The 13,174-nt window shown below is 42.4% G+C and overlaps 1 protein-coding gene across 3 annotated transcripts in view; it reads right to left on the reverse strand.

The window, feature by feature from the left end:
- The window catches only part of UNC5C (unc-5 netrin receptor C), a 359,485-nt gene that overhangs the window by 19,763 nt on the left and 326,548 nt on the right, over window positions 1-13,174 (reverse strand). For all 3 annotated transcript variants that reach the window (XM_047718027.1, XM_047718026.1, XM_047718024.1), the window contains 2 exons: window positions 10,750-10,918; window positions 7,578-7,811 (listed from right to left, as the gene is read on the reverse strand). In XM_047718027.1, coding sequence (XP_047573983.1) covers window positions 7,578-7,811; window positions 10,750-10,918 — 403 coding nt within the window. The remainder of the gene's footprint in view (window positions 1-7,577; window positions 7,812-10,749; window positions 10,919-13,174) is intronic.

Raw genomic sequence — 13,174 nt, forward strand, 5'->3', positions numbered from 1 at the left:
CCTGCTCGGGTCACCACCACTGGCTCTGCTACCTCTTCTTTCTGTGCTCACACCGGGGTGCTGTGCTCTCCTCGCTGAGTGTGTCTGCCATGCTCCATCCCTCATGATAACAAGGCTGGACTCTGGGGACTGTGGGCAAACATTCCCCATCGAGTCACCTGGTTTCCAGGGCTCTGCCTGCTGCTTCTGCAGCTGCCACCGCCACCGATGCTCGGTCTGAGCTGCCATGTCTGGCCTGCCTGGTCAGGGTGCTTTGTGACATGTTTAAAGCAAAATGGCAAAGGGGGGGCACTTGAAGAAGCAGCTGTGTCACCTGTCCACCTCTGAGCATACTTCTGAAGAAAAGATGATCTCTCACATCTCTGGAATTAGGAATAGGGCTTTTGAGGTTGTTCTAGAACCTCTGAAGCCATCTTGTTTTACTTTTCACCACTGAACTTGCCATTTTTAAATTTCTACGTTAGTTTCTAATTTTGCCATAAGAAATTATCATATAGGCTTCATGACTTTAAACAACTTACATTTATTACCTTACAGTTGTGTAGATCAAAAGTCTGATCCCGGTCCCACCGAGCTAAAGTCAAGGTGTTGTTAGGGCTGCCTTCCTTTTTGGAAGTTCTAGGGGACAATTTGCTCTTCTGTCTTTCCCACCTTCCAAGGTGTCTTTCCCACCTTGACTACATTCTTGGGCTCAGCGTCCCCTTCCTCCATCTTCAAAGTCAGCAATGGCACATCTCTCTGGTCTCTCTCCCATGGTCATGGCTCCCTGGACTACAGCTGAGAGAAGTTCTCCACTTTCACACACCATGTAATTACATTAGACCCACCCAGAAAACCCAGGATAATCTCTTCATCTTGAGGCTCATACCCTTAATCATATCTGCAAAGTCCCTTTTGCCATGTAAGGTAAGATATTTGGAGGTTCTGAACATTGAGTACAGATAATTTTGGGGGGCCTCTATACTGCCTACCACAACTTTTATTTTTTTCCTCTCTTTTCCTTCTCTCTCAGAAAATAAACTCAACATGGCAGGTCATTTCCAAAATAAATGGTAGGGTCAGGGCCAAGACTCATGAGGAGGTAATAAAGATTCAGTTTAAGTTTAGATTCACCAAGAAGATCCCTGTCCCCATATGGCTGACCAAATACCCTGCCCACAAACCTGAAACTCACCTCACAATTAGATCACAACTAGATTTAGTGTCCTCATTGAGCCATTATCCTCAAAATGCCGTTCTATCTAAATGTCTATCTAGGAATAAGGAACATCATCAAATGCTGTTTGTGCTAGGAAATTTAATAACTTTAATCTCCTTGAATCGTCTAAGGGTCTCTGATGTAGACCAAAGGACTTTTAGTCAAAGAGGTCAAGTTCAATGACCAGAGCCACCGACCTGAGGAGGGGCAGAACTAATCGCATTAAGCAGCCTACTCCAAGCTTCCCTACCACACCATACTTCGTCCCACACACTCAGCAGAAGGATAAGGGAAACACATTTGCAATCTTTAACACACTGTTTGGTGTCGTCCAATACTTGTGTTACACGTACAAATATATTAACTTAATTGCAGAGACCAGCATCCTGAAATTATAAAACACAGGTCAAGCTAGTTTTGAGGCTGTTTGAGGGAACTGAAAAAAAAGATAAGGCTAATGGGGCCAATTTAAGAGAAGGCCAGCCTTCACAAACCTGGAAGAGGCAGGCTGGAGGTGCTCTGGGTTCTGCGGGGTCACAGCTGCCATGCAAGGGGCGTCAGAAGGACAGTGGGAAGTATTAGCAGCAGGAAGAAGACAAAAGCTTCTCCAGGCTACCTGCGACCTTCCGCGGCTGCAGCCCAAGAGACAGTATCGCACAGCTCTCAAGGAGACCTCCCGCTTCTTCTCATTTTCAGCATTTCTTTCATTTTCTCTTCTTTCCCACATAATATGATCTTTCACGGAATTTCTATACTCTAGACCGCAGCCTGAATTAGGGTACGTGAAAGCTGAAGAAATCCAAAGAAGGCCCTTCTCCATGCCAAATGACTACACGAAGAGAGCCAGCTTATGTGAATTTACATATTCAGTTCCTATCATATGTACATTTGTCAGCAATTCAATAAACATCACATGCTGTCTGTAATGTATGCAAATAACTCTTCTTTTAAGTTCTGAATCTCAGGGTTTATGATAAACCTATTTATTACAAAAGGAAAATCTCAGAAACTGTACCCTCAGGATAGCGGGACAGAAATGCCTTATTTCCACGTAGATGTCTGTTTCTCCCTGGGTGTCTCAAAACTTACTGAAATATAATCTTGTTCTGTGCTAATTTCTGGTCTTTTTATATTAGGATTTAAGTTTTTGCAAATAACGAGAGAACACCAGTATTATTACTTTAATCGCCTGAAGATGTGGGAAGCAGAAAAACTGATTTTTAAGGATTTTATTTATTTGAGAGGGAGAGTGAGTGGGAGAGAGAGGAAGAGAGAGAGAGAGAGAGTGCGAACATGGGTGGGAGAGGAGTCGAGAGAGAGGGAGAAGCACACTCCCTGACCAGCAGGGAGCCCAATGTGGGGTTCAATCCCAGGACCCCAGGATCATGACCCGAGGTGAAGGCAGACGCTTAACCGACTGAGCCACCCAGGCATCCCCAAAACTCTGATCTTCAATCCAACTTCGTCTTTACAATAGATGGGACCTCTCTGTGTGAGCCAAGAATGGCCTCTGAACTGTTTTTACAATCCCTACCATCTCTATCTCTCTGTGTGAACTTCCCCTCACTGCTCCCGCTGGTCCTTCAAGCACTTGCATGGGAGAAAAACCCACCCAAAAGGCAGATGAAAGAACCCACTGTCTCCCAGTAGCCTTGACTTTTATTCTAAAACTCACCTCTGGCATCCTAATTCTCAGCAATTCTTCTCAACTCTTAAACACAGCTTTTAAGTTTCAGGTGACCATTTTTGCCTGCAGGCTTAACAAAACTCAGAGAAAGTGTCCTCAGGGCTGCCAAACTCAAAGAGCCGGGTGGGAAGATGAAAGGATGCACCCGGTTTGCTTGAGACTGACTGATGGGGTGGTCTCCTTTTTTTTTTCCCCTCCCCATCCACATGGACACTGTAAGCTCATATGATAGAAAGTGGGAATTAATATTCTCAATATGTTCACTTCCAGACACTGGGCCACAGGTTTTTCCAGTAGCTCTGCAGACTGTGTAATTCTGAACCTCTGAGAATGAGTGGCCCCCTGGGCTCCCCCTCTGCCCCAGTCCAACCTTCCGAGATGGTTTCCACAATTCTGAAGCAGTCCCCAGGACACAGTGGTAACTAAAAGAAAATATCAGGTCTGGGGAGGCCCACTTTTGGTCCTGTGCCATTTGCTGCTTGGAGATGGAGGGCTATAGGAGCAGGATTAAAGCCCAAACAAAGAAGTAGAGTTCCTTTGCATCAGAGCCCAGAATGGCTGAGGAGAGGCTGAAAGAAAAGGTTTGAAGAGTAAAGGTCAGGAGCTAAGAGAGGGTCCCTCGAGTGGGCAGTAGGAGGCAGGTCACTGTGCAGCATGGAGGGGCTGCTGTATAAACAGGGATGTGGGGAGAGAGGAAGAGAACTGGAAGAAGAGCTCTGTGAGATCTGAGGCTTCGAGAAGGGATAAGTGGAAGGAGCGCAGAGAAGCAGGGGAGGCATAATTTAGGGCAGCTACCTTGAGAACAGAGGAGACTCAAGTAGACATTTATGATTTTCAGAGCAACTCAGCAACCTAGAAGTAGACCCAGAGGGCTTGTTCAGGGGTGGTCATCTTTAGCTGTGGAAATGAGAAAAACCTGCAGCAGCTCTAGCTGGCAAGAGATTTAGAGAAGTGAGTTCCCTGGAGATCTGGAGGAGAGCAGAGGAGGGTTTGTGGCAGGACATCAGGAAAGATTGAGGGAGGTCTTCCTTGAGAACCAAGGGTGGCACGTGTGCCTTTTGTGAGTGAGAGATGAAAGGTCAGAAATGGGGAGCTTCACAGGTGGGGATCTTGGCAGGTGGAGATGCTAATGAGGGTGAAATCCCGAGCATATCTACACCAGCCGAAAGATAATGTGGGATGCTGTGAAGGTTACCAGAATAACTCGGGGCAAAGAACTGTGATTCATGGTGACTTTGAATCTGAGAGGATGATAGAAATAAAATGAGTGGAAAGAAAGACCCTGAGGCAGGTACTGCTGGGCTGGGGGTAGGCACTAGGGGATTCGGGGCTAGGGAACTGAAATAGATCACGAATGGCAGAACAAAAGAACAAGAAGGGCAGTAGAAAAAGCCAGCCCTCCAGGTAGAACAATGCCCCAGAAGTGGTCTTGAAAAGGACTGGACCGGAACTCCTCCTCTTGGCCTTGGCATTAGCTCAAGGGAGTGGTCTTCATAGCAGGGACTGTGAGGAAGACCCTGTTACTCGGAAGATCCAGGTGCGGTTAATGTGAGTAGGTGAAGGAATGGTGGAGAGAGCGATTCAGGATATAGGGAAGGTGTTAAGGAGAACAGTTCTTAATCTTAAATGCACAAAAGAATAACCCAGGGAGTGCGCAAAGAAAAGCCCCAATACCCACACCAAGTAGGTCAGAACCTTCGGGTTGGGAGCCCGGAGCAAGACTTTTTTTTTTTTTTGAGCAAGTCTTTTTTGAAGCTTCTCCAACTGAGTGTTCTGTGCCGTGCTGGAGAACTACTGGTTCAGGAATGATGAGAGTGGGGAGGTGGGAGCCGGTGGGCCTGAAGGAGGAAGAGGTGTTTGGAAAGGTCGTATTTATAGGCGATGGGTGTTAGAGAAGCAGGGAGATGGCAGAGACTGGTGGGGAGCCCTGGCAGGCAGGGTGCCAAGATGGCAGAATTCAGGTAAGAAAGGGTCTTTCTAAAAATCAGCCCCAAGGTTCCAATTCAAGTATGGATGTTAGGCAGCATTTCTGGGACTGAACTAATTGTCTCTTCAGTATGTCGGCTAGACCGTTTACCTATAACTAGGATTTTTGGTATTTTTATATTATTAAAAGGCCATGAGGTGCAGGAAAGCCTTATCCATTATTCATATTTGTTTCAGGCTAAGTGCTGGATCACCAGATGCTGAGAATTTATGTCTATTTGGAAAGCACTGACCATGATGCAAACTGCTCCTGGGTTGTGTTTACTGCTTAAACCTGTTTGTCAATCTTTCTCAGTGTTGGCCATTTGCATTTCTTTTCACCAATTAAAACAATTAAAATTATTTTAATGAATTACTACCTTTTCTTGCACAGATTTGTGTGTTTCTCTTGGGAAGAAAGGTCAAGAGTGCCTAAATATGAGAACTATGTGAATGAATAAAAAATACGTGTTTCAAACATTTCAAATATAATGTAGAGCTCCAAAGTGTGCTTTTTACAATGATTTTTCTTGGAATGGTTAAAAGATTTGCCTTAATCAGATCCCACAGCTCCACTACAAATACAGTTTTCCCTATGCAGAATTTAAGCCTAGGAAGATTTCTATCCTGACAGGGCCTTAGAAGCAGCACATCTGCAAGGAATATAAAAGAAAGAACCATAAGCTTGACACTACAGCTGCGCGTTCCCATCATTTATTCAACATCACAAACTCTTACAAGGTCACCCATCAAAAATAGATCCTGTGTCTCATCCCCTCTGTGGACCCAACCTGCAGCACTATGCTTTCATGACCCAGAACTACTTTCTGGATGGAAATTCCAGAAGGAAATACTTTGATGTGTAGAAAAAAATTCTTCCCTTGGCTTCCTTGACACATTTTTTCTTCCATGTCTCCTCTTCCTCCTCTGGGTGCTCATCCTTCTATAGCTCCCTCTGCTGGCTGCCCTTGCTCACCCCCTGCAAAGGCAGGGTTCCCCATTGTCCCCTGCGTTTAGGGTGTGGCTCTTCCAGCAACTCACATTACAGAGGGGCAGTGGGGAGGATCTAGCCTGCAGCCAGTTGCCTGGGCTTCAAGCCTGCTTTCTCCATTCAACGGTTGTGTGCCCTAGAGCAATTTACTTAATTTTTCTTTGCCCTGAATTGAACATCTGAAAAATGGGGTTAATGGTATCTTACAGGGTTGCCGTAAAAATTAAATGAGTTAATAAACATTTAGAATCGTGCCCAGTGCATAGGAAGTTCTTGGTAATGCTTGTTATTTTCAACGAGTTTGCTTGTCTTATCCCTCTGCTCTCCTTTGATAGTCTCCCTGATCACAGGGATGACACATATCAATATTACATCATTCATTCCTGAGTCTCTACTTCAGGATCTGCTCTCTGTCCAGAAATCCACACCTGGATTTCTAACTGTCCCTGGGCATCGTGGTCCTGATGTCTAAGACAAAACTCTGGCTTGATATTTCTCAAAGCGAAGTCACCATGTCCACACCCTAGAGCTACCTGCCCCTAAGCGTATGCTGTTACTTAGAACCACCTCCGATCTTCTGCTCCGCCCATGCAGAGTGGGTCACAGGTCCCACGGGAGTTCCTATAGGTCCTTCCACAACTCATTCCCTTCTTCTCACTCCTCCATCCTCCACCCAGATCTACCACACTTTTCTTCTTGATGCTATCTTTTCACTGATGTCAGACTAATATTTCCAATGTAGATTTCCAATCACGTCTTTCATTGGTTATAATCTGTCTACTGGCTCTCCAGTAACTCAAGATGCTGAGTCTCAACTCCTCTCTCTGGCAGTTGAGGTTCACTCAATAAAACTCCTATGTATCATTCCGGGCTTCCCGGAAATAGTATGCTCATATGAAGTCTGTATTTACTGTTCCCTCTGTGTTTCTTCCCACTGTTCTCTTCACCTTGATATTTTGTATTTTTTTCTCATGATGCTGGTCAAACCCTCCCTTTCGTTTGGGCCAATTTCAAATATCAGCTCTTTTCCACATGTCCTGAAAATAATACTATGCCCCCACCTCTCCTGAACTGCCTCCCGTAGAACTTTGCATTCATCTCTAGCATTTATCGAACTCTGACTTGTCTCCCTGTCCTTGGCATACTTCTTTTATTTCTCCTTCTAGATTATAACTTCTTCAAAGGCACTATATCCTTTAAAGCTTCAAATGGGATAAAATGAATCGCAATAACAGCACCAGGAATTAAGCTCATTTATTCTGCAAAGCAGCAGCCTGTTGTCAAATGCTAACCCTCTTCCTCACAGTCTTCATAAAAAGAATGGGAAAGCATATAAATGAAGTGGCACACAAGAGGAACATACAGTGTGAGCAATTACACCAATTCCTTTTATAGGAAGCACACAGCTGAGATAAACATGGAAGCACATTATTTACCATCCACATCTCATTGCCAAATTCTTCTACTTCTTCTAAATTTTTCATTAAAGGAAATCAAGGAAGGTAAACAAAAGTAGCCCTTGGGAGGAATCAGCACAACGGAAACCACTCATTTATCAGCATGGCCTAAGAGAAATGTCTTTTTTTTTTTCCCCAACCACATCTTTTGGGGCTAGACGCTTTGGGGTTCACGCATTGGGTGTGCACACACACACCCCTTCTCTGGGTGTGCTCCACCACACCACATGTTGGCTTTGGTGTGAAGGGAGAGGGGGAGGTTTGGCAGGAGCGACGTACCTTCAGGGCATCCTGCGTATCGTCCAGACAGTAGACTCGAACACTGTACTCCAGAGAGGAGCAGCAAAGTGGCCCGAAGATGGCCAGCTTCAGGCGCTTTGCAGCAGCTTTGGTGGTGGACTGCCCGACCAGGGCATAGGTGCTAAGGTTCTCTGTGAGGAGGTGGCAAGCCTCTGCATCCAGCTGAATGTAGCAGGGGGTGGTGAAGTTCTCCTCCCCAACCACCACCACATCCTGAAGGAGAGGATGAAAGGAGCCGTGACTGAGCCACTGAGGGTCCCGCTGGCCGCCATAATGGCAGCCAGGCAGACACAGCAGCATCTCTTCTGCAAGTGATCATCCTTTTCCCTGAAATTTTTTTCCTTTCTTCTGCTTTATTATACCCTATTTCCATTCTTAATCATTGTCTCCCTTGCCCTTACCTTCATATTGCTAATATTTTTTATTTAGATGCCCCTATTTAGCATTTTTTTTCCATCTGCCAGTCTACGTTACTGGAATCGACATAAAATTCCAAAAGAAATTCATGAATTATCCTCTTAATTTCAGTGCACCTGAGTTTATTACCTATCTCTGAGAATTTAATGTTTTAATCTCTAAGGGTCTGACTGAATCTAGAAGTATTGTTTTATTTCAATGTCATTATAGAGTAGTAAGTTTTCCCTAAAAATCTAGGGGTTCAAAAAGGTTTAGAGAAATTAAGGAATTATGCAACACAATTTTACTCTGTTTTTCCAAACTCACCTGTCAATTACTTTTCAAAGCAGTATACTGCTTTTCTCAGTAATCTGGGCTGCTAGACCCTAGAGAAAGTACAATATAGCAAGCTCAATGCTTTTCTCTGGTAAAACAGCCTATCCTTTCAGCTTTTGAAAATATTTAGCAAGAAATAAAAATAAATGGAAGTGCTGAATATTGTTAAAATAGTCATAAATTCAACTAAGTTTTGATTTATGCAAATGGCTCAGGCCACAGAAGAAAATCATCTGAAAGGCCAAGTGTAGGACCTATAAACCAAGGGTCAAAATTCTGCATGCATCTCAGGGCAGCCAGGTAATAGGAACTTGTGAAGCAGGTAGGGCAGAAGACAATAGGGAGTGGGGGAGACTGGGGCAAAGTGGAGCACAAGCCTGTCTAAAGAGCTCAGCCTCTACTGGGCTCAGCTCATCACAGTTATGCAGACATACCGACCCAGTGAGAAAACCACCCTGAATTTTTCAAGAGAAGCTGTAAGTTCACATTTTTCATGTGAAATTTTCCAACTTTTAATTAATTCAAATTTAAAAGAAAACTCCATGTGGGAGAAATAAAATACATGCGTGGGCCTGATTCTGCCTCCCCATTAGGCTACTTTCTCTCCACAGAGGCAGAAACTACATCTGTTTTGATTCTCACTGCAGCTCAGTGGGCCTGGCTCATGGGGAGCAAATAGCTATTTGTCAAAAAAAAATGAATGAATGTGTCAACATAAATTGAGTCTCTGGGGCTGAACAAAGATATGAAAGAAGTTGCCACCTCGGGTGGTTGTTTATTAGCTAGGCCCTGCAACATCATCTGAACGATAGTGGGGGGGTAATGCCATATGAAATCATTTCTTCAACTGTGTCTGTCCTCAAAGATGAAGCTCAAACCTCACTGGCAAAGAGAGAAAGAAACTCAGTACCTTCGGGTTTATTTTAGCCCAAAAGGACACCTGGAAATAAGTTTGTTTTGTTTTGTTTTGTTTTGTTTTTCCCCTCCAGCAGGGTGAGGGCAAGCCTTGAAACAAATCCATGAAGCATGTCACAGAAGCCCCCAGTAAGACATAGTAGAGAATAAAGATGCATCCTGTCCCTGCCATGGGTCTAGGAGTGCATTCTTAAGCATCGCCCTCTTCTACTCTTCTCATTTCTTTGTTTCATTTTGTTGTTGTTACTATTATTATTACTAAAGTTCAGAAATAAGGTAATAGGGTATCAAGCAGAGTCTTGTGCAAACAATTTAGAATCACTTGAAATTAAGACTTTGGGATGTTTTCGAGATAAATCATTTCAAGTTTAAATGGACTGGAAGTGAGGTCTGGCTAAGTCTGGTCATAATTTAACATAAAGCATACACTTAGACTTTAGGTTTGGATTTTCAGTCCTCTGGCAAGGAGTGATCCCCTCATGTGGCCAAGAGAACATGTCCTTAAGAAGGAAATTATAGTAATCCCAGGGATGCCTTTCTAATTGTAATACTACTTTTTCCTATAATATTAAAGGCTTGACTCTTCATGTACATTTTTTTTCTAAAAATTTCTTTCCTAAAAGAAAAATACCTCAAGTAATCACAAAGTATATAATATATAGGTTGGATGCTTTGTAATGATTACACGAAAATACAGGGGTAGTTTTCAAAACTATTAAACATTTTTTGATGAACATATTCCTGAAATATGCCTTCTTTGGAATATTCTAAAATGTAATGTTTAATTGGGCAATTTCCCACTTAAACAACAGATACTGTCTTTTCAAGGGATGACATGAAAATACGCAAGCTGGTTTTGTTTTTAGTTACTGGGTATAAAATCTTCATGGTAAATCTAACAAATTCTTTTGTTTGTAACTTCGGGTGCTAATTGAAGAATTCTGATGTGAAGAACAGGATCTGTTTAAGGCACTAGCCCTAAGAAGTTATGATGGCAATCGCCACAGACAGCCAAGACACCACAGGTGTTCTTCATTCTAGCAGAGCTTAGGAGAGGCACCCTTTCTGTTTTCCCAAGTTCAGTTCGAAAGAACTATATTCCCTGTATGCGTCTACAATGTCTACCATTTTCTGACCCAGGTGCAATGTTTTTCTACCTGCAAATTTCAAAAGTATATAGATGTTTCCTATCCTAAGACATAGTATGTATGTTCCAACAGGGACTTGTGTAAGACTCTCAAATATACTTTCCCCTAGGAGTTAGCAAATGCTTGACCACCATTTTCTTTGTGCCTACCCATCAGTAGATAAGAGCATTCAGGAACTCATCTCTCTCCCTCCTTCCCTTCTTCTCATACACTCTCTTCCCCTCTCTCTCTTCTTGTGAGTGTAAGCTAAAATTCAATTCATGTTCTGCTTTCAAAATAAAAACCTTCCCATAATTATTCCAGTTTGTTTGCATGATTTTTTCTTGTGTTCCGTCTTTATCCTAATGGAAGCTCACCTCCCACTGTCCCTGTGCTGCCTGGTTCTTGAGCTGTATCTTCCAGTCTTCGGTATTGGGATCTGCGCAGTGATGCATAGTGAGAATAACAGGGCGGGTCAGCAGAGCTCCAGGAGGCCCACAGCTCACCACAGGGGTCAAGAGTGTCTGGGTGTCTTCCATGGGTGGCCTAGGAGAAGAGCAGAGATTGGCACCAGTGACATTTGCATAGCATCCACCTACTACATACTCATTGAGATTTTTAGATCTGAAGTTTTACATATTGTTTCTTCTTGGGAGTTTTTAATGTTTTTTTGTCTTTTTTTTTTTTTAAAGATTTTATTTATTTATTTGACAGACAGAGATTACAAGTAGGCAGAGAGGCAGTCAGAGAGAGGAGGAAGCAGGCCTCCTGCTGAGCAGAGAGCCCGATGTGGGGCTCAATCCCAGGACCCTGGGATCATGACCTGAGCTGAAGGCAGAGGCTTTAACCCACTGAGCCACCCAGGTGCCCCAATGTTTTTTGCTTTTTAGTTTTTTTTTTTTTTTTTTTGGTTGGAGGGAGACAGAGAATTAAATGGGAAGACATGTCCTTTACACCAAGACTTTATTTAATCTTCATGACTGGAGATATTTATGGTAACAGTGAATCAGCCAGTATCTCTTTGATCTCCTTCCCCCAGACACAGGTCTGCCTCTGGTAATTTCCTCTGAATTCATGTACCAATACTTTTAGGATGGAACAAGAAGGAGCAGAGTCCTTGGGAGATTATATAGCCATCTTTTTTGATAATACTTGCCACTGCTCTCACAGGGTTTTACATACTTTTATTTTTTTAGGACCTAACTTGAGAAATACTTCAAAAAAAAAAAATCATTTCAGAGTAAGGACACCCTAGAGCTAAACTTCCAAATGACTTTCAGGAATAATCTAGGCTAGTAGAGCAGATTCATTCTTTCAAATATGACCAGAGAGAATATAGAACTGTATTCTATAGTTCTAAAATTTAAAATGAAATCTACTTGTATACTTCATACTCAGAGACTCTGGGTGGAAAGAACTTCAAAGATCTAAATTCCTTATTCCACATTTTTAAAAATTGTCTTAAGACCTTTCCCTAACATGAGTGTAATCAACAAACAAATGGAAAGATTAACCCAAGGTATCAGTTGATATGTGAGCAGTAGTTCCAAATTATCAAATGGATTGCTCAAAGTCTTACAGCTAACAAGTGCTAGCACTGGGACTAAAGCCAATGCCTTCTGAACAACAATACTCATAACTACTCTGTCAGAACAGTGTGGCTAAGAAATCTCGAACTCAGAGTTCCAGAGGAGGCAGGGCTCCTGGGGTCAGCAAGCACCACCGTCCATTCAAAGTAGGAACCCCTCTACAATATGCTGACATATGGATAGTGCTTCAAACACATTCAAAATTGTACTCCATTCCTACTGAGGGTCATCTCATCTATTACCAATTCAAATCTACAGAAAGTTCTTAGGATAAATGCAATTTGCCTTCCTGACACTTCTCTTCACATATCCTGGCCTGCTTTCTCTCCACTTTGGCATCAGAGCCTTTCAAATATTTAGAAATTATTATGATGCCTCTGAAAACTCTTCTTTATTTCAGACCAAATAGCCTCAATTTTTGAACTTCAACTAGAAAAGCATGGTTTCCAGGTATCTCCCCATATTTCTATCTTCACTTTTATATAGATGTCTGTTAGTATTCCAATGTCTTCACTAAACTGATGCATCTGGAAATGAATATTATGCTTACATAGCCAGCATAGTAGGACTACTATTTTCCTTGATTTGGAATATGTAGTTGTGTAAATGCCTCACCGAACTGTTGCCTTAGATTATCCTCAGTCAAGCAATTATTTATAAATATTATTGCAGGCTTCAGTTACATAGGAAGATGGAGATAATATGGTTAAGCATCTCCTGTATAAAATGAGGCAATGAAACCCCAAGAAGGTCAAGTAATTTGTTAAAGCTAACCACTCAGTGTATTCCTAACATGAAAGGCTCTTAGGCTAAGTCTATAGTTTTGCAGTTGCAGTGATGGTTTTTGAACCTATGTACAGAAATTTGTATTTAGCTATTTAATTTCACCTTAAGTTTCAGAGAAAATTTCAGGTCATTTATTTCTTAATGCTGCCTTTCTTCCAAATATTGGCCAAATATTCCAGTCTTTTAGCCACCATAAATCTAAATGCCTGCCATTTATGGTCTTGTTCCAATCGTTGATAGCATTGTAGTACAAAAATATGGCAAAGACCTTTTCAAAAATACTACTCGAAGACTCTCTCCAGTCTGACATCAATAATCTGAATTTGTTGGTTTAGCCAAATATAATACAGTTAAAAGATACATTGCCCGATTCACATCTTTCCATTTCATTCATATGGATATTATAGTGACATATCAAATTCCCTTA

Source organism: Lutra lutra, chromosome 2 (genome assembly GCF_902655055.1).
Source record: "Lutra lutra chromosome 2, mLutLut1.2, whole genome shotgun sequence".
Classification (NCBI taxonomy): Eukaryota; Metazoa; Chordata; class Mammalia; order Carnivora; family Mustelidae; genus Lutra; species Lutra lutra.